Source organism: Drosophila navojoa, chromosome 4 (assembly GCF_054131105.1).
Source record: "Drosophila navojoa isolate 15081-1374.11 chromosome 4, UAZ_NAV_1.0, whole genome shotgun sequence".
NCBI lineage: Eukaryota > Metazoa > Arthropoda > Insecta > Diptera > Drosophilidae > Drosophila > Drosophila navojoa.
The window spans coordinates 2,287,785-2,307,152 of NC_142892.1; the positions used below are offsets into that span (position 1 = coordinate 2,287,785).

The 19,368-nt window shown below is 42.0% G+C and overlaps 3 protein-coding genes across 5 annotated transcripts; 1 reads left to right on the forward strand and 2 right to left on the reverse strand.

Annotated features, from left to right (window-relative positions):
- Window positions 1–1,947: 1,947 nt before the first annotated feature.
- Window positions 1,948–14,469, forward strand: LOC108651131 (uncharacterized). The gene is made up of 10 exons (XM_018100597.3): window positions 1,948–2,766; window positions 2,828–2,892; window positions 3,001–3,124; window positions 3,185–3,365; window positions 3,420–3,612; window positions 3,679–3,742; window positions 3,807–3,955; window positions 4,014–4,907; window positions 12,883–13,026; window positions 13,159–14,469. The coding sequence occupies exons 1-10, from the start codon at window positions 2,178–2,180 to the stop codon at window positions 13,384–13,386; spliced, it is 2,631 nt and encodes an 876-aa protein (XP_017956086.1). The 5' UTR covers window positions 1,948–2,177; the 3' UTR covers window positions 13,387–14,469.
- Window positions 6,059–8,392, reverse strand: Gagr (Gag-related). Its single transcript, XM_030383655.2, has one exon. It carries the CDS (start codon window positions 7,953–7,955, stop codon window positions 6,897–6,899), a length of 1,059 nt encoding a protein of 352 aa, XP_030239515.1. The 5' UTR covers window positions 7,956–8,392; the 3' UTR covers window positions 6,059–6,896.
- A 278-nt stretch (window positions 14,470–14,747) lies between the features above and the next one.
- On the reverse strand, window positions 14,748–19,177 carry RAF2 (RING-associated factor 2). 3 transcript variants are annotated; one of them, XR_016196634.1, is made up of 8 exons: window positions 18,892–19,176; window positions 18,471–18,833; window positions 16,092–17,909; window positions 15,804–16,025; window positions 15,531–15,744; window positions 15,241–15,477; window positions 14,926–15,172; window positions 14,748–14,894 (listed from the first exon to the last, which is right to left on the reverse strand). XR_016196634.1 is itself a non-coding variant. In XM_089258901.1 (7 exons), exons 2-7 carry the CDS (start codon window positions 18,797–18,799, stop codon window positions 15,131–15,133), a joined length of 2,820 nt encoding a protein of 939 aa, XP_089115027.1. In that variant the 5' UTR covers window positions 18,800–18,833; window positions 18,892–19,177; the 3' UTR covers window positions 14,748–15,130. The 3 variants fall into 3 exon arrangements, 2 of the variants coding, with proteins under 2 accessions (XP_089115027.1, XP_030239516.1); XM_089258901.1 differs by having other exon boundaries at window positions 14,748–15,172; window positions 15,241–15,435; window positions 18,892–19,177; XM_030383656.2 differs by having other exon boundaries at window positions 14,748–15,172.
- Between the last annotated feature and the right edge of the window lie 191 nt (window positions 19,178–19,368).

Below are 19,368 nucleotides of genomic sequence, written 5' to 3' on the forward strand. Positions count from 1 at the left end.
GAATAATGAATACTCTATTCTATGTAATAAATGTTTCTGTACTTGGCTTTTATATGAAAACTGGTTATGGAAATATATATATATATTGTTAATCATATAACTGTAGGGTGTAAGGATGTTAGTGAGTATATTATTAAAGCAACAAAATTTCTACTGTAATTACCGTTTGGTTGATTAGTTCTTAGGAAAGCAGTAAGCGATAGGAATGTAAGGTTTATCTGTTCTTTAAGGCGTCCATTTGTCTCTCACATACATTTTCGGAAAACCATTATACCTTAAACTTCCATTTTTAATGGGCTCAGAGTACACAAATGTTAAAAAAAATAGATTTTAGCTATTTATAACTCCATAAGCCAATTTTCCAGTTATATATACTCTATATTTGACAAGTTCGTCAAGTCTGTATATATATATGTATATAATGCCTATAGCAAAGAAACGTAAACAGTGCTAAACAGACTTTGCTTTGTCAAAATGTCTTGAGCAGGAAACCAGACTCTATTTTTATAGATTAGATTCCCATTTGCTAGACTCGTTTGCTCATGCAAGTGGCAAAAGTTTTCTACTGCACCGCTGGCTTAACATTTATAATACAGTATATCTATATATTTATTCATTTCTATAACTAGACATTCGCCTGCAACAGCTTGTGACCCAGAAATGCCAATCAAATTGACATTCAATTCGCATCTGACCCCATCATAAGCACGGGCTGGCGATAATCGATATTTGACCTAGGCCAATATAAAAATGCCTATCGCCGCGAATTCCAAAGACTCCCACAACCACCAACACCGCCCCCCCCCCCTCGCCCGGTTCCTGCTCGTACTCCAACCATGGATAATCGACGACTAATTTGATGGCTGCCTAAATGTTTGCGGGGCGGAGTCTAGGAATCTAGTTGGGGGTATTAGTTGCCTTAGTCTAATCAATGCAAACACGTTGCAAGAATTACCATTGGCTGCCACACCCACACTCCCCCTCGATAGACAAACCCCCTACCCCCACTGCGGTTGTCAACGCGCTTTGAATTGTGACATTTGGCAATTTATTGAAGACGATTTCCAATCAGAGCAAATCATGCGAACCGAATCTAATATGGCAAGCGGAATTTTTATGGCTGCGTGTTGAGCGCATAAAAAAAATAAAAGGTAAGTGTGATATCGGCCAGATCCATCAGAACTCCCCCCAGGCTAGAGCTCCACATCCCTTTCAGCTCTGACTTAAATATGAGAAAATTGAAGGAAAACCTAACGTAACCAACTCTGACGAACGCTTTGTCCTTTGTGGTGAGCAGCATAGCGTGCACATTGCATGTCCCAAGCCAACTAATACACTGAGAACAATTTTTAGAGCATTTCTAAAGTGCTACAGAAGTGTCGACATGAAATGCTGATAGCCATTTTCTAAGGAAATATTACAAATAATAAGAAAACAAGACTATAAAAAATATAAATATAAGATATTTTTTATTTAAAATTTTTCTTTATTAAATTTAATATTTATAAAAAGGTATATGCATATATTAAAGACAATAAAACTGTAGAAAATATTTTAAATATATTTTAAAAATTTATTACAGTAAATTTAAATATTTATATATATAAAAAGTTAATAAATTTTCAATAAAAAAAAATATATATATATATTATATATATATTAAAGATAATTTAAAATAAAGCAATTTAAAATTTTATTTTTTTTTTTAATTTTAAAAATATATGTACATATTTTTTAATTTTTTTATCTATTTATTTTATTTTTATTTTTTAATTTTATATTTATTTTTATTCATTTTATATTTATTTATTATTTATTATTTAGCTTCAAAATTATTTCTAATTTTATTCCTAATTTTTACCCAATTAATTTTTATTCAATCTGCAATGAAGACTTTAACTGTTTGTTTTTCTTGGATAACATTAAAGAAAGAACTTGAATGCTCAAAGGGCTTCTAACACGACCTTCAACAGCTAACTCACCAAGTCGTGCACATTTTCTGTGAGTGTATGGAGTGAGGTGGGAGCGGGAGGGGAAGAGTGCAGCGAGATAGATAAGTATTGCATGGAGCTGGCAGTCGTTGTCGATTCGCTCACAGCATTGAATTGGTGTTAAGCACGAACCGGGCGAATTGGCAATATGGAAATGGAAATGGGAAAGGAAATGGAAAATGGTAAATGGAAATCAGGCAGAGTTGTCCCCAAGCTGTGGGGGGACTGGAGCGCGCAGCATGGCGCTTGGCGGCCTGGCAGCCGCAGCAGTTGCTGCCATTCGTTGCCAGCGTGCGGAACATGTCGAATCAATTGTTTTTTCTCAGCCTCGCGGACATATTCTCCGTTTATCCGGCCATCTTCAAGGAGCGCAGCAAGCAGCTGCGCAAGACCAAGCAGATCTATCTGCCCAGCGATGAGGAGTGGCAGGACAAGATGTACTTCATGCTGCTCGAGATCCAGCGGCAGGTGAACGAATCCTCCGACGTGAACATCTCGCTCAAGGACATCGACAAGCGAGATAAGCCCGTCTTCGATCCGGAACGGATCACCAAGATCATTTCGCCCAGCCTCAGTCCCAGCGGCCGTCGCAGTCGCGTGCTCAAGTACTGCCACGCGACCACAGTGAAGATTCGCCTGAAGTCCAGCGCACGCTGGAATCTGAAAACCATTGCGAATGCAGCCAAGCTGCTGAGGAAACCCGCTCTGCCCGTTGCCTTTCAGAATGAGCACGAAATGCGCTTGGCCTACTCTCTGATCTACGATGTCTTTCGTTGTGCGTGCACACCTAACCTCACATTTGACACACAGCTAACCTCACTTTTCGGCGATTGCAGATAAATCGGTGTTGTCTAACGCCTTGTCGGACATTTGCTTCTTCGAGCAGGAGCGCTATAAGAAGGTATGAGATTGTATAACTAGGCTGAAGGAAGTAGAATATCTGAATATAGACTGATGATTATCTGCTAGTCAACAATTGATTGACTTCCTCCCCCTCCTACTTCCACAGTATATCGACGATGAGCAGCGCATTTGGTTGATGCTCTTCGAGCTGTACGATCGCCACTTCAGGAATCGCAACTCGGAATACCAAGCGGAGCAGAAGCAGCTGTACAAGGAGGCGGAGGTGACAGGTAATGCAAACTCCCTCTAGCAATACCTTTCCGGTCATTCTAGATTCGCTTACTCCACAGAAATAGCTGATGTGCTCTGGCAGCATCGCATACGCCTGGCCGCCTCCATTTCTCGCATGCGAATCGGCGTCGGCGCTCTGCGTCTCTCCCAGCTGCTGCCCATTCATCTGCAGAACGAAAAGGTGGCCATAGCGGCGGCCAATCCTGTCGTCACCGGCTGGATCAATCCGTTTCTGCTGCGGTAAGTCCGACAGTAACTGCTACGATTTAACTCGAAGTTGTTTCTCTAACCCAGCAACAAGACGGAGGCCAATAAAATCCTGACAGAGATGGGCTTTACGGTCCACGGCCCGGACGATGAGCAGCCGCTGCTCGAGCAGCACTGCAAGTGGGACAACATCTGCCCACTGGTCATCTCCATCATACCCAAGAATCGCAGCGAGTTCACCAAGTCGAAGCTCATGACCGAGCACTATTTCATCATGCAGGTTGGGTTGGATCTCAGCCAAAGCCAAGCACAAAGATTTGCATAATTTATCGTTTCTCCTCCTCAGGATAAAAACTTTTCCTATGGTCCGGCTATAATGTCCAAGCTGATGGACTACTACGAGCTGTATGGTGAGTGAGCTTATAGAAACTAGATTTCTCGGCCTATGATCCGTGTGGTATATTCAACCTCCAGGTGACATTCTGCAAACCCATGTGGATTCGCCACGTGCCACAGCTTACCTGGCTGCCCTGCTTTACTCTGTGAATCGCGTGAATAACTTTTATGTTTATGGAGCGGGCGCCAATCTTAAGGACTATCGCCGATACATGGAAACTCTAGGCGTAAGACATATACATATATACCTCCTTCTATATCGGCTATAATCCTCTTTTCTTGTAGGTCAACAACATACGGCTCTTTGGCGACGCCTTCACCTCCTTTCCCATGGAATCGAATCGCTTTCGGAATGTTGTCGGCATCTTTGCCACGCCCCCGAACTCCTTCAGTGCCATCTCCGATCCCATAGACCTAATTTGCTCGCGTGGCGGTGATCTGAGCATGCTGGAAGTGCTCACCGAGTCGGAGGTCAGCGATGAGGGCAAAACGCGCGTCGGTTGCATACTCGAGGAGCAGCTGCTCACCCTCACCATGTCCATGTCGCGTCCTCAGGTGCAGTTCGTGCTCTATCAAACGCATTCAATAGTCACCACTGAGAACGAGGATATGGTGCAATATGTGCTGGAGGTGATCAACAAGCTGGCATTGGAGAAACACCGCCAGGCCTACCGCGAGATGAAGAGGCTGGAAGCGCTCGCCGAGCTCGAGGCCGCTAATATACCCGCTGCAGCGATGCCCAAGGAATCGCCGCGCAAGAAGGAGAAGCTCAGCGCCGAGGATAAGCGCAAATCGCAGCCAGAGCTGGGATCCAAGCCGGGCGAGCCAACGATTCCGGCTGTGCAGCTGCCGCGTGTGGACAGCATCGATTTGATTGTTACGCCGGACATCGATGAGTTCGTGCTGGACACTGTGCCCGACATCTGCATCAATCAGGACAACTGCATCGAGCAGCAGTCGACGGGCAGCTACCTCTCGCTCATACGCCGCAAGGCGCTGACCCAGCTCAACGAGAAGTACCTCATTCGCATGGCCGAGCGGCGCGGACTCTTCGGCAAGCAGGAAAAGGATAAGACGAGGACGCGCGGGGTCAAGCTGCAGGAGGTCAACGACCCAGCGCCACCAGATACCAACTACGACAGCTGCTCAGCGGGCTCTCGCAGCGGGCAGCGGCAAACGGTAAGTGGACGAAGATCTATATACTATCTAGATATCCTAGATATCTTTATAAAATTTGTCTATATGGTTTATACGGATCTTAAAAAGTTTTATATGGATCTTAGATATCATTATAATATATGCTTATATGGCATTTGAATTATTCAGCTGAGGGATGAGGGCTTGAGCCTAGTCCTATTAGATGGACTAATCTGCATTCTATTGTATAATCCAAAGAGTGTGAAGAGGTTTGCCTTATAAATCTTAGATATCGATACCATATGTGTATCTAGGTTTACTTCAAGCCGTGTATGTAGTACATGGGTCAGTAGTTTGAAGTGCGAAGCAAAGATAGAGATAAATAAAACTTGGCTCGTATCTGATGAGTCCAATCTTTCACTCATAATTTAAAATAGAAAATAGACAAGGTTCATTGCGAAATTCCCTTGGTTCTTCAATATGAGATAATAGTCCACTTATTTTCTAATTTTTGGGCTATAAACTTGGAGAGTTGTCATAAATCCACACTTGAGTTTTCTTATCGTTGTTTAACAACGTGATTACACATACCGGGTTTATTTATAGATCATTTCTAATAAAGTTCAATTACTAATTGAGTCACATCAGTTCCGTATTACGGGTCATCTGTATGTGCATATTTAATGCAGACAAATGAGACATCTACTTAAGTCATCCAAAATGAAATCTTTTCGCCTAATGCTTATGACAGATAAGATACGAGATATAGATCGTATGGCTATCGAGGCCGTTACATATATGCATAAATATCTATAAGGTCTAGGCCATTTATCTTCTAGACGTTATAAGATAGGGATCGTATTGTCGTCGGAAAGTTTAGTCGTCGCGAATAATTATATTCAGAATTCGATCAGACATTGATAGCTTACATAGATAAGCGAGAGCAAGCAAACCCCATTTGATTTATAGCATATACTTTAGGCAATGTGAGATAAGATATGGGATATTAGATAGATGTCTCATATAGCTCTTGCAAGAATTAGTCATTTCTAGACAATATATATACGATATTAAATCGTAAAATAATAGTGCTTCTAATACTCGCATAAAATATTGATTATATAGTCCTTAAAGCTACTAAGCTATGTATATACAATTTACGATCAAAAATATATGATATTCAACGTATACGATATCAAACCTATAAATCTCTGTTGATTATTTGAACTTTTTATCTGCCAATTAAATCATAATATTTTAGAAAAAATCCCCTAGAAAATTAACTCTAGACTGGGATCAGATATAAGGCTATAAACAATCAATAGAAACCACTTGACAGATATGGCTGATAACCGATATGGATATGTACGTACTATACGCTAGAATCCTTATACGATATACGATATGAATCGTTTAATTCTCGAAATATTTCGCATTGCGTGATAAACGAAGGAAAATATTAATTTAAAATTCAAATTATTGACTGCAGATTCGAAATATTGATAGCGAGTAGTGGACGTAGTAGAACCCAGAACTAGATGTACGATATGAGTGATAAGATATGTGAATTATGCTATACCTTGAACTGTCTGTCCATACAGACCGGATTCATTTGGTGTTAGACTTTACACTTTATTGTAAACAACGACATTTGAGATGGGTAGGGGGAGAGGGGGCAGCGTTATGGGGAGATATGGGTCTTTATATATACACATTTGAGACTTATGATCTAATAATTAACGTGCGCCATCAACAGAATCATCAGCGACATCGCAGCATCCACCTGGGCTGATAGTCGAGTGAGAGGGGGGGCGGGTGAGGGGGTTCGTAATTAGCATGAGGCATGCAATTGCAATTGCTCCCAGGGCTTAGTCACAGCAACTACATCGGCGACAACAACAACAACAACAACGACAACAAGAACAACAACAATGATGAGATATAGCGAAGGGGGTTAAGAGATTAGGTCATGCCATTGGCTTAGCTCATTGGCCCATGACTAAATCCAATCTTCGAGTCGCGGCCTCCCCTCTATTTGAGCCAGCCGCTGCCGCTCTTCGCCTTCCCGTTCACGGTTTTGCCCTTCTGATAGCCGCCCTTGGCATCCTTCGACTTGCTGCTGGACCAAGGGTCCATGCTGCTGCTGCTGCTGCCGTTGTAGCTGAAGCTGGACTTGAACGAGGGATTGCCGTTGCTCTTGAACATGGGACTGGTCTTGCCGGCCCCGACCAGGGGCGCCGATTGATTGTAGTAGCTCTTGTTGCTGCTCAGCTGATTGTAGCCCTGGCTGGAGCCAGCGACGCCCTTCTCCGACAGCTGTCGATTGTAGGAGAGCCCGGTGCTGGTCAGTCCGACCGAGGCGATGCCCAGGCCCAGGCCCACCCCAGAGCCCACGGCGCTCGCACCGATGCCCACGCCACCTCCGCCAAACGTCTGCTTGTGGCTGGTGCTGAAGGTGGCGCCCAGCTCCCCGCCCAGCGGCCCGCTCTGTGTGTAGAACTGTTGCTGCACCTCGACAATGTAGCGGTAGGCCTCCTCCATGCTCTTCGGGTTGCGGCGCAGGATCATCGAGTGCGTCGGCTCCGGCAAATGGTCGCGAAACACCTGCAGCGTTATACGCTCGATGTCCTCCAGCGAGTACAGGGTATCGTTATGGGTGAGCTTGCGGTTGAGCAGGCGCTGCTTGAGCTTGGCCATCTTCTGGTAGTACAGCTCGATGTTCGAGTCGAGCACGGCGCTGCGTATCTTGTGGATCAGCGAGTAGCTGGACTCGCGCTCGGCAAAGCTGTGCAGCAGCTGCTCCTTCAGCCGGTGCCAGGACTCCGCCTTGACTGTCCCGTTCTCGCTGCCCGCCGGCGCGCTCAGCTGGCGAGTGAAGACCGCATCTCTCGCCCGGTCCGTGCACTTGTTCTTGATGTGGACTAACAGCTGCGCCTTGTAGTAATCGTCGAAGGCGTTGATCGCCGGCATCAGTGCCTCGATCTTTTGCAGGAACTGCGGCAATTTGCCCGGATCGCTGCCATCGAAGTTCTCGATGAGCTTTAAGCGGCTCAGCACTTGATTGTATTTATTCACAAAATCGGGATCCATATCACCATGCACCACTCCGATATATATCACCTATATATATCTTCGTTTCTCGACTCTCGTTTCAAAATTCAGATTTTCGATTCTTACGAAATGTATAAATTAACATCGATTAACATGAACGGCTAGCTACGAAGATCCACGGGAAAAAAGAAATCTCGCAACAATAACAATGACATCAAATCAAATGTTTTGTCTCTCCAGCACCCAGCCGAACCGAACCGAACCGAACGAATGCGAAATTCAAATTGATATGGCGAACGGGAACGGAATAGATCGGTTGCCCAGTTCACTCGGATCGGTCTTTCGGATCGTGTCGCTGCGCCTCGGCTTGTCATTCGTGCTGAACTGAAATGCTCAAACGCCACTCATTGTGGTGGTGGTTTCGGGTTTGGTATTGGCGCTAGCTCTGGTGCTGCTATTGGCACTGGTGGTGGTGGTGGTGGTGCTGGTGCTGGTGGTGTTGGTTTGGTTGTGGGAGTTGTTTTGTGTACTGACTGGGCTGAATCATATATGCACAAGTCAAGCAACAACAATGACAATAAACGAGAGTGTTAGAACAGATAATGAACGACTAGGGCATGCTCTACATGTGGAGAGATACATAGTGCTATTTATCTCAATCTTGGGAAAACTTTGAATATTCTGAATTGCTGTCTCATCAGGACTCTATTCATTAATCATTTATCTCTAGCTCTTCAAATGTTTGATATATAAGATATATAAGTTACGGAAAAGTAAGGATTCCATCCAAAAACCTAGTACTGCTGAATGTATAGGAGATCGAGAAGAGGAATGTAACTTAGTATATTATAAATTTGAATTTATACTTAGTAACGGTGTCAAAGCGATATATATCGACTCATTTGCTTGAAGAAATACTAGATGAATATCTTTTGAAATCTCTGAAATGAACTCACACACACAGGCATATGGCTTCGACTTGATTATATGTCTTAGATGTGGCTCAGGCGCTTCTCCAGGCCTCTCCCCATCCGTTACAGACCTATTCACCGTAGCAATAGACTCTAGCTCGAGCGCATGCCCATATAGGGTATAATAACAACAAGCACGACGATCGCACGTATATACATACATATGTATGTATATATTCATATAGGCAAAGCAATGACAGATAGAGATAGTAACAACCCAGCAAACACACACACACACACATACCCGTAGAGCAGAGGCACGCACATAGATCAACATTAAGCATATTAACGAAAAAGCGCACACAAATCGCTCGGAATCGAAGCGTAGCGTCATAAGCATATATAATATAGATATATACATATACAATACCTATACATATATATAAGTTCAAAAATCAACAGATTCTTGGTTAAGATATATATGTGGGCTTTTCAAGATTTCTCAATTTATGACAATTTCCAGATAGTCGAATGTCTCTATATCTTTTCAAGGATTGCTAAAAGTCACTTTCAATATGAATCGAGTAAGTTTCTAGGTGCGTGTGGAGCGTTCGGGCGGTATACTACGCGGGTCAATTGAAGTCTATCAGTCAATTTACAGTATGAAATAATAAAATCAGTTAGAAAGTCTTCACATCAAATTCAATTGCTATTTAATTTGCACAGTTTGTTCTTTATTTACTTTGTGAAACTCATCACCAAGCAAAACACAAATCAAAATCAAAATTAAATAAATAAAATAATAAAAAAAAAAAAAAACAAAACAAAAAATCGTCACTGCTGACGTTTTTATTGGTTATTTACACTGATCTATTAACAATATGCTGTTAACTGTGTGCACTCCCGAATGTGTAAATAACATAATTTCAAGAGCATTTATTGTACTAAAGGCACGGCCATTTAACAGTTAAAGACTTTGTTCTCCCAGCATACAGAGGTGGGGAAACATACCTCTGTATATGGAACAGTCTATTTTGTAAAAAATATCAACGGAAAAGTTTACTCTTAATTATTATTGCAAATATTAGAAGCATCGAAAAGTCTTCAGCTTGAGGCAGTGCAATTGAAAGAATGTTTTCGAGTTTAAGTGTTTATCCAACTTTAGCATTGACCTTGCCCCATCTGTTCGAATAACATATGGAGTGTATTCTCTTAAGCGGCTAAATTTGAGAATTTGTTCTTGAATGTTTTTTTATTTATATATGTTTGATGTAAGGCAGTGAATATACATCGAACATATGTAGAATACTTTGGGTATGAAAAATATCTGTTTCATCTTAGTCCCTCTTTCTTTCTCAATGTAGCTTACTCTCTCTCTCTCTCTCTCGCTCTCTCTCTCTCTCTCTCTCTCTCTCTCTCTCTCTCTCTCTCTCTCTCTCTCTCTCTCTCTCTCTCTCTCTCTCTCTCTATCTTTGTGGGTAACTTTTTCATTCATGCCCTATCTCACTCCCTCTTTTGATCTCTCTCTCTCTTGTGACTGTCTTTTATTCTACCCTATTGTCACTTTTCCCATAACCCCATCTATATAATTTTATCTTTCTGTCACTATATCATTCTGTTTATCTACCGCTCTCTTTCTCTCTCTTTGTCCTCTATCTCTGAAACTTTCTCTTCCTCCAGCCAAGACTTTCTCTCCTACTTCACATCTCAACTCCCTTCCGAATTTGTATTCCCTCTGTCCCACTCTAAAAGAACTTTGTTCAAAAACCTCTAAATCCACTTTAGACTCTCAATGCTATTAGACTCTCTACTCTATAAAGACTGTTAAAATCCTGATAGCAAATTGCAGGCCTATGAATATTTCCATTCCAAAACCAGATCGATTCTCGCTTATATTTCTATTTATATACTCTAGACACTTCTCAGAAGCTCACAAATTTCCGTTCCAAAACTTTGAGCCTCTAACTGCTTATACAAATATCATTAAACTAATTTCAGCTAATTATTTATTATTAAGCTAATTTCTGTGGCTGCCACTAAACTGAGTTTGTTTGTTTCTTCTGGCAGTTTAGCAGTTGCGCCTCTTGTCTATCGCCTATCATATCTTTATATCATATAAATCATATCGCTCAACCCGTTACCGATAGCCTGCATGACACACAAATGACTCTTGATGACGACGTTCCAAATGTCCATATATGTACATATATATATGAAATTTTATTGAACCCCAAAGCAAAAGCAAAAAAGAAACACACACGCACTTGGCACCTAGCCACGCCCAGCATTTGGGGCGGCTTATCGTGGGCGCTTTTAAGGTCTGGTGCGCCGGCGTGCGCGTTTTCAACTAATTAGCAACAATTTTCGAGCGTTAGCGGCTTGTAAAAGCGGTTTACCAATACAGCCAAAGCCAAAGCCAAAGCCAAAGCCCGACTAAAGCCAACAGCCCAGCCTAGATTGAGAAAAGCGCCGCAGCCAACGTCCCCATTCAGGGGGGAGGGGGGGCATTTTCTAATTGGAGCCGCGGCTTTCTGATAAGCGCATTTAATTGCTCTCGAGTGCAGCGGCGACTTGTCAGCTCGCATTTGTTTAACAGCAACTATTTTACAACTGTAATTTTGTTTACAGTAATTATGTAAACAACAACAACAACAGTAACAACAATAGCAAACAGTTAATCACCGCTGCCTTGATAAGCAAGTTCAGGGCCAAGGTTGCGGGTTCACGCTTCGAGTTGAAGTCAGAGAATTAGAGACCGCAACAACCGAGACGAACCGAACCTAACCGAACCCGCATTCAATCATAATCCAACACCATCTCAATGGAGTCCCACTTATCAGCCAGCTGTAAATATTCGCGCAGTTCGCCTTTGAATCATTTGCAATCCAAATTTAGCAGCAATAAATATTCTTCTAAGCAAGAAATAACAGAACAAAAACATTGAGCACAAATTGTGGATGTAGCAGAAGATTAGATGCACTTGCTCATGAATGGGCTGAGCTGATAAGGGCTCTAGAAGAAGCAGATGCCAGAGACTTACTTATGTATATATAGATAGGCTAGTATGTGTAATCGACTGATCGATGACTAATTTCTTATATGCAACATTATTGTTTAGCTTCCATGTGTCTAGGTGATCAGATATTACGTTTCCTAGAGCAGACTTTAATAGCAGTTTAGCAGCTGTAAAAGCAAAAATAGATTCGTATGAATTTCGGAGCAATGTTTTATGTGGTCACAGTCTGAATGGAGCAAAGCCCATTATATTGAGTGCTGTCAATAAGAGTGCTACACTGCTTGTCAGTCTCTAATGATATACTATCTCTACTCAAAAAATAGCATTAGCTATATCTTAGTTTCTCCATTTGATAAGTTTTCCTACATACTAAATATTTACGAGTACTATCTTTACTTTTGATAGGAGCCTTTTTATATACCACATTACCGATATACCTGCTGTCATATATTGAAGAGCTTCTCCTCTGTACTGCATTACCTGCTATAACTACTATTTATACTACTACTACTACTACTCTGTATGCTACTCTTTTTGGTATACTCCTTTTTTGATATACTACCTTTTTAGGTATACTTCTATTTCATATACATACATTATTCATCTACTACCTTTTCCTAACTACCATTTACGCAATTATACATCTATTTAATTTGGTCTTATGTTCATCTACCACTTTTATATACTACTTATACTACTAATATAACTTCTTGCCTAATTAACCCCATAAATTCCATTAAAATGCCTCCATAATAAACTCAGAGTTCTCATAGAACAATAATGTCCATCTGAGCTCTCATTACATGTTCATCGGCCATACAATTGTACCCTCTGTGAGGGTATTAAAATATTGTTAGCTAGAAAATATGTTCAATTGTTTGAAAAATATGTATATGCATATAAAATGGTTGAATATGAATTAATTAGCGGCGCGTACCTGTGTGCGCCTGTCTCGTTTCCCATTTTTGTAATTCCATAACCAAAACGATTTGGCGAACCAAACGCACAACAACAACAACAACTACAACAACTACAATAGGGCCGACTGCAACACCAGCGAGCGACCCACTCGAGCGCCATACGCTCGCACCTGACTAAGGTGTCGGCCACGCAGCGGCATCCGATCGCATTCAACTTTAGGAGGCGCGAGTGCAAACGCTTCTACGTATTGCCCGTTTATATGGTGAGTGCTGCTCGTAAAGCCAAAAATGAATCAAAAACGAATATATCAATTCGTATGCCAATATAACAGCTAATGAAATTGTTTTCTCGTTCGTTGTTGCTCGCTTCTCGTTCCGTTGCCCCCAATTTGCAGCATAGCACAAAGCAGAACAGCCGCCTCTGGTGGCAGTACGCCTTCAAGTGCGTCACTCGGCGGGGCAGCGACAGCATCTGGAATCCGAATCTGAAGTTTAAGCTCCACTGCAAGCGGCAGCTGCGCATCCGGAAGCTGCGACGCATCCGCTGGACGAACAGGCAGCCGCTGCACCTGCACATTGCCGACATTCAGCTGGTGTGCCAGGTGCGCGGCTACAGTAAGTAGGCGAAGGAGCTGCGGGGGGATTGTTTAACTAGGCCATGTTAGGGTATATCCATGTCTGCTATATGCTTTATGGGCTGTTTCAAGGTTAGACGACACCTGCATAGATCTATTATGTAAGTTATCTACGCATTATGTAAAGTATCAAGGTTTGGCAACACATGTGTTGACTGATTTTGGGTCTACGAACTATCTGTATAGAATATATAGTTTATATGGTTGGTCATCATAGGGGATAGGAGACAGAAAGCTAGCTAGCTCAATATAGTTATATGTTTTATCCTGTATATATAGAAGACATTACATTATAAATACATAAGCTCTTTGGATAGAACATTCCCAAGTTATCAGGCATACAAACGTTATAGATATATCTCTTTATAATGACGTTGCCCTCGCCTCAGTCATCACACATAGATAGCTCTATCCATAGACATCATCATAAGCTCTTGCATTATGATAATTGCTTCATTCATCTATAGACAAATCTGATCTATGTACAGTTTAATTACATTAATTACTATAATTAAATGCTCAACATTTTTTTAAATAAAGCACATCAAATGCATTTTAGGTAGTATACTTTTGTAGGTCAACGTCTACAGTGCTCGCTCGCTAATTGGAATTCGTTGCAGCTATAGAGGTTATTCCAATTGGCGAATATGTTCTAATAGGAGTGAGTTCTCCGTTGAGCATAGAAAAAGAAATAGGTAAATAAATAAATTGTTTTTTATTTTTAAATAATTAATATCTATAAAGAAGTTTGTTTTTTTATAAATCCTAAAATTCCTTGAAAATAAAATATAGAACCAAAAATTACAATTATATTTAGTGTGCTGAAAATTCATACGATTTACCACAACGTTTAAAACTAATCCACAAATCCATAGAGTTTTATGGAAGATCTATGATATAGTACTAAGATGTTGCACATGAGTAAAAAATAATGAAACAAATAGTGAAAACTTATAAAGAAAACAAAATCGCTTTCATACCAAAAACACATTTGCCGTTAGTAATAGAACCTATATAATGCCGACATATCGCGTACATATATATTGAAGGTGCACGAAAATATGCAATGGAAAATGGAAATTAAATTGCGTAAAGAATTGAAAGAGAAATTTCCATAAAATATTCATTGATTTTAAGAGCCTCAATAACAAAGATTTTTTTTAAAGGTGCCAACAATTTGTAATAAATTATAAAAAATAATTGAATTGCTTGCGAGTGCAACTTTGACGTATATATGTATGTATGTATATATAGCTGATCGGCCGGGTCATATCAACTAAAGTCAATCAAGAAACAGGCAACTGTAGTTACAGCTGCCAGATTTGAAGTACATCAATATAAGTAACTAATTTAACACTGAGTATAGCATGTTTATATATATTTTTTTGTTATTTAATTTTTTAATGGTGTTTGCGAATATTGAGCTATTGTAATTTCCGACACTTGAATATGAATGGAATATGTATGTGCCTGTGTGTGTGTGTGTGTATGTGTCTCTGCGTGTGTTTGTAAATTAATTACGTGTACGTTTTTTAGTTTTAATGCATTGCAATTATAAATTCCGATAGCGAAACTTTACGATTACGAATGAGTGTTTGATATAAATGTATGAAATAGTGGGGCTTTGCATTTAGGTGTTTACTATGCATATATATATATATATGTACATACACATTTGTATATGTATGTATGTATTTAATTTTAGTAGTAATGCTGATACAGCGAGTATATCCTAATTGGGGCACGACTCCCAATGTGTGTCCCAGGCGCGCACCTGCAAGAAATTCAAATAGTTAAATATTAACTGATATACAAATAGACATATAGACAATCCTCGCTCACCTGGCACTCACGGCTGCAGTACCATTGATTCTGGCAGGCGGCGCACATGTAGGTGGCCTTATAGCGTAGACAGAATTGGCAACGACGCTCCGGCTCCAAGTCCGGCCCATTCGTAGCAGAGCTCAAGCGATTGCTATGATTGTTAGTGGTATTGCGATTGGTTTGGTTCCCAGCACGATCCAGCGAATCGAGACTCTGCAGCATACCCGCACGTCGCATGGAATGTAGATCGTTTAACTAAAATTAGCATAGATATAATATGGGATTGCTTAAGACTTCAGTACACGCACTTGTGTATGTGTATTGCTGTGTTTGCGCTCCTGGCTAGCAGCCAGTGGACTGCTATTGTACAACGGATTGAGCGGCAGCTCATCAATATGATTGTTATCCAGCTGGCTGCGTGACTGCGTGTCCATCGATTGGTTTTGGCGATATGTGGAGGTGGCAGCGAGATCGGCCGTAGAACCAGTCAGCTGTCTGGACTCATTGATCAGCTGCTGATAGCTGCAAAGTAAATGGACTAAATAAACTTGATCATACACAACAATATCTGCTGACTTTACCGAGACGGCGGCTTGTTGCGCTTGCTTAGCTCCTGAAGCTGTTCGTTCTCCTGCGAGCTAGATCCTCGGGCATAAGTTGATGTGCGGTTGGCTAGTAAGGACGAACGCATAGCTGGCATTGAGTCACGTCTGTGCTGCGACGGCGCCTCATAATGTTGAGGTGGAGGTGGCGGCATGGGCACCTCAGCCAGGCGAGGAGCCTTGGTCTGCATAGCCAAGACACTGCAGATAAAAAATCGTATAAGTAACAAGAAATTGTTTCATAAACCCATATATCGGCATATTTACCTGCGCAATATCTTTATCTCATCCAGTCCATTTTCGACTCTATCAATCAACTGCTCCATGGAGTTGCGGCCATATCTCGATGGCATTGGCGCGTTTTGTTCATTTATCAGCAGCGAATGCATTTCGTATAGCTCCGAAGTGGTGCAATTCTTGTTTAGTACGGAGGGCAGGATCTCCTTCAATATTAGTATGCGCTCCTTGCGCTCGATGCGCGCCAACAACTCCTCCTTGACGGTGCGCAAATGTAGTAGACGATTGTGTTCCTCCTCCTTCTGGGCTATCAAATTATCCAACGTCTTGAGATCCGCTTCAATGCGCATTTTCTCCTCCCCATAGGACTTGAGTTCTGGCTTAACAGCGCGCACCTTATCCGACATAATGTCGTCCAGCTCCGTGTAGAGATCCTTGATACGCTGATGAAAGACCGCATCGCTATTGCTATTGTCCAGGTCGACTGGCGTATTATTGGAAGCGGCTGTAGCCGGATTAGTTTGCGTATGCTTACTTTCACCATCACGTTGCTTGGCACCTGGTAATGATGGGGGTGGTTGTTGCAGTGGCGGCTGTAGCTGTGGCTGAGGTTGTTGCTGCGGAGCCTGTTGCTCCTGCTGTGGCTGCTGTAGCAGCTGTTGTTGTGACTGAGGAGGCGGCTGCTGTTGTGCCTGTGGCGGCTGCAGCAGTACCTGCGGAGCCGGCTGCTGAGCTGTGTAGGGCGTACCAAAAGAGTTAAAGTCAACTACAGCTTGACCTACTGTGACGTTTGTCGTTGTTTTTATATTCGGCACATCCAGCTGCTTTTGATTCGGATAGGCTATGTCCATCGGTTCAATGGACGGCGAAGGTGTCTCCAGGCTAAGCGACACAGCAGCCAGATTCTCTGGCCGTGTTTGCTCCAGATGCTGCTGGCAGAGCGCCTTCTTCTGAACATAGTATTCCATACCACTAGACGGAGACAGAGAATAAGGCGAGCCTACTTTGAATACGTTCAAGGGATCAGCATTGGCTCTAATGACTGGCTTATGCTGCGGAGTCATCGGTGGTGCTGGCATTGCTTGCTGTAGTGTTAGAGGTGTTGGTATTGGTGTTGGTGTTGGTATTGGTATTGGCTGCTCGAGTTCTATAATTTCATCATCCAAATCTACAGTTGTCAAAGATTTGGTGCGCTTCTCAGTGTGTGGATCCACGGCCGCCGGTGGTGTGGGTGAGCGACGACGTTTTAGTGTGGCCTCCTCCACAACCATGTCCAAGCTAACTTCGACCTTTGCAGCTGGCACAACCAACTCCTGCAGCGGCGGCTGCTGTTCGCTGCTATTACAGCCGGCTGCTGCTTCGATGACAGGCTCAGCTGCTATGTTTGGTTTCATGGAAAGGAACTCATCCAGCACGGAACCGTTTTCAGCAGGAGTAGCCTCTGCCTCGGATTTGACTTCCAGCTGTAAGGCAAACGACGGCGGTGGTGGTGTCCTTGCAGTCGATTTCTGCTGCTGCTGATGGTGCAAGTTTGCAGCTGGAGTATCGTTGGGTTTCTCTGGAGAGTCATCATCATCCAGGCATATTAGCTCCGGCGACAGGCTGCCTGCATGACTGCGACTGTGACTGCGACTGTGACTATGACTGCGACTGCGACTAGGAGTGCGTTCTCTACGCTGCTGCTGTTTTAGCTGATTATGCTGCAATTGACGCTCTTGCTGCTCACGTTCGATGGCTCGCTTGGCAGCACGGTAATCGGCCACGCGCTTGGCCTGCGCCTTATGCTTGGGCAACGCTCGCTTTAACTGATTCATGTAGTCAGTTTTCTTGTTCAAGCGTTGATTCAACCTATTAATGGAGAAATTTTTTAAATTTAGTTTATCAGATAGATTTTTAAGAAATCGAAATTTCATTTAATAAGAAATTTATATAGACTCTCCCACTTTTTGAATGTATGCAAATCTTTAATGCTTTGAGGCGATTTGCTGCTGATTGAAATTTTAATGACTTTTGAAGGATTGCAAATTTCTTACTTCTGAAGTGATTTGACAGATGAGCACAAAATAGTGTTAAATAACACTAAAATTGACAATTGCTTCATTTTAAGAGTGACAGATTGACAATTAATACTTGCAGCTTAGACTAGCATATTCTGCAATTCCTGTCACTTTGACAATCTCAATGGCAGACCTATATACAGCTAAATTAATGCAAGCATCGATATATGAGGTTTCTTGTAAAACTTAAAGAGTGAAAGCTGGAACAGACAGACATAATAAGTTGATTCATAAGTTCAATGAGCGACTAGCAGTTGCATTAGCTAACTATTAAAGTTTTACTTTCAATCAAAAATTCTAGGCGGATCTGAAAATTTATAATTTAAAAATATAACCAATGAATTCTACATACCATTTTATGCTGCGCCGCTTGAAATACAAATTAGCCTTATTATCCCGCTGCATTTGCCTGATTTGCCGTTGTGTGTGCTCTCGACTAGCTGGCGGCTTACTGGCGACGGCAATTGCATCCAAGTCCTCAGACAGTTTACGTGGCGTGGTGGAAGCGGTGCTGTCTGTTTTGGTCGGCGAAGTGTCGTTCGATTTGTTGGCCGACTTGGCGGGTTGCGTTTGTTGTTTGCTCACAGCCATATCCATCAATCCATCATCGTCTTCGTCGTGGCTATATTCATCACTGCTCAGTTGCGAATTGGACGAGTCGTAAATTTCCAAGCTCGACATGGCTTAAAACAGATTAACACACACTCACAATTAACTGTAATATGTAATACATGTAGTGGGATAAAATGATTATGTATGTTTGCCATACTTACACGCTGCACAATTTTTTTTATTTTATTTTTTCGTTCTTGCAGGAAAGAAAGCGTCTGTCTGCCGGCAGAATTTCTGTGTCCGTTGTTGTCGTTCGCAAATGCGTACTCTACGTTTGTTTTAGAAGCAAAATTATGCTTCTCTGACTGCACACACTCCACCTTTTGACAATCGAAATAGTACTTTCAATTTTTTAATTATTTTCTAGCATTGCAAAAAATTTGCGGCGACGACGGCTTTTATTCGTGTCTGAAGAGTGGGGAATGGCATTAAAACAAGAAGAAGAAATGTTTTTGCTGTTATTGACAATATTACGTTAACAGGCACAAATCCATTAACAGCTGTTGAGAATGTTAAATAACAGCCCTCTGTGCTGTTGCTCGCTGAAAAATTCAAATCAAGTAACCAGAATTATTTTATAGACTTGCTCCTAATTTGTAAAGGGCCATAGCCAATATAAATAAATTGGAAGATATGCA

Excerpts from the sequence above, each read along its gene's own strand:
- LOC108651131 (XM_018100597.3), top strand. The coding sequence starts at position 2,178 with ATGGAAATCAGGCAGAGTTGTCCCCAAGCTGTGGGGGGACTGGAGCGC. Across the intron at positions 3,125-3,184 it reads CAAGGAGGCGGAGGTGACAG|AAATAGCTGATGTGCTCTGG; the intron begins GTAATGCAAACT and ends CTTACTCCACAG. Across the intron at positions 3,366-3,419 it reads ATCAATCCGTTTCTGCTGCG|CAACAAGACGGAGGCCAATA; the intron begins GTAAGTCCGACA and ends TCTCTAACCCAG.
- Gagr (XM_030383655.2), bottom strand. The coding sequence starts at position 7,955 with ATGGATCCCGATTTTGTGAATAAATACAATCAAGTGCTGAGCCGCTTA.
- RAF2 (XM_030383656.2), bottom strand. The coding sequence starts at position 18,799 with ATGTCGAGCTTGGAAATTTACGACTCGTCCAATTCGCAACTGAGCAGT. Across the intron at positions 17,910-18,470 it reads AAGCGGCGCAGCATAAAATG|GTTGAATCAACGCTTGAACA; the intron begins GTATGTAGAATT and ends CTCCATTAATAG. Across the intron at positions 15,478-15,530 it reads ACAGCAATACACATACACAA|TTAAACGATCTACATTCCAT; the intron begins GTGCGTGTACTG and ends TGCTAATTTTAG.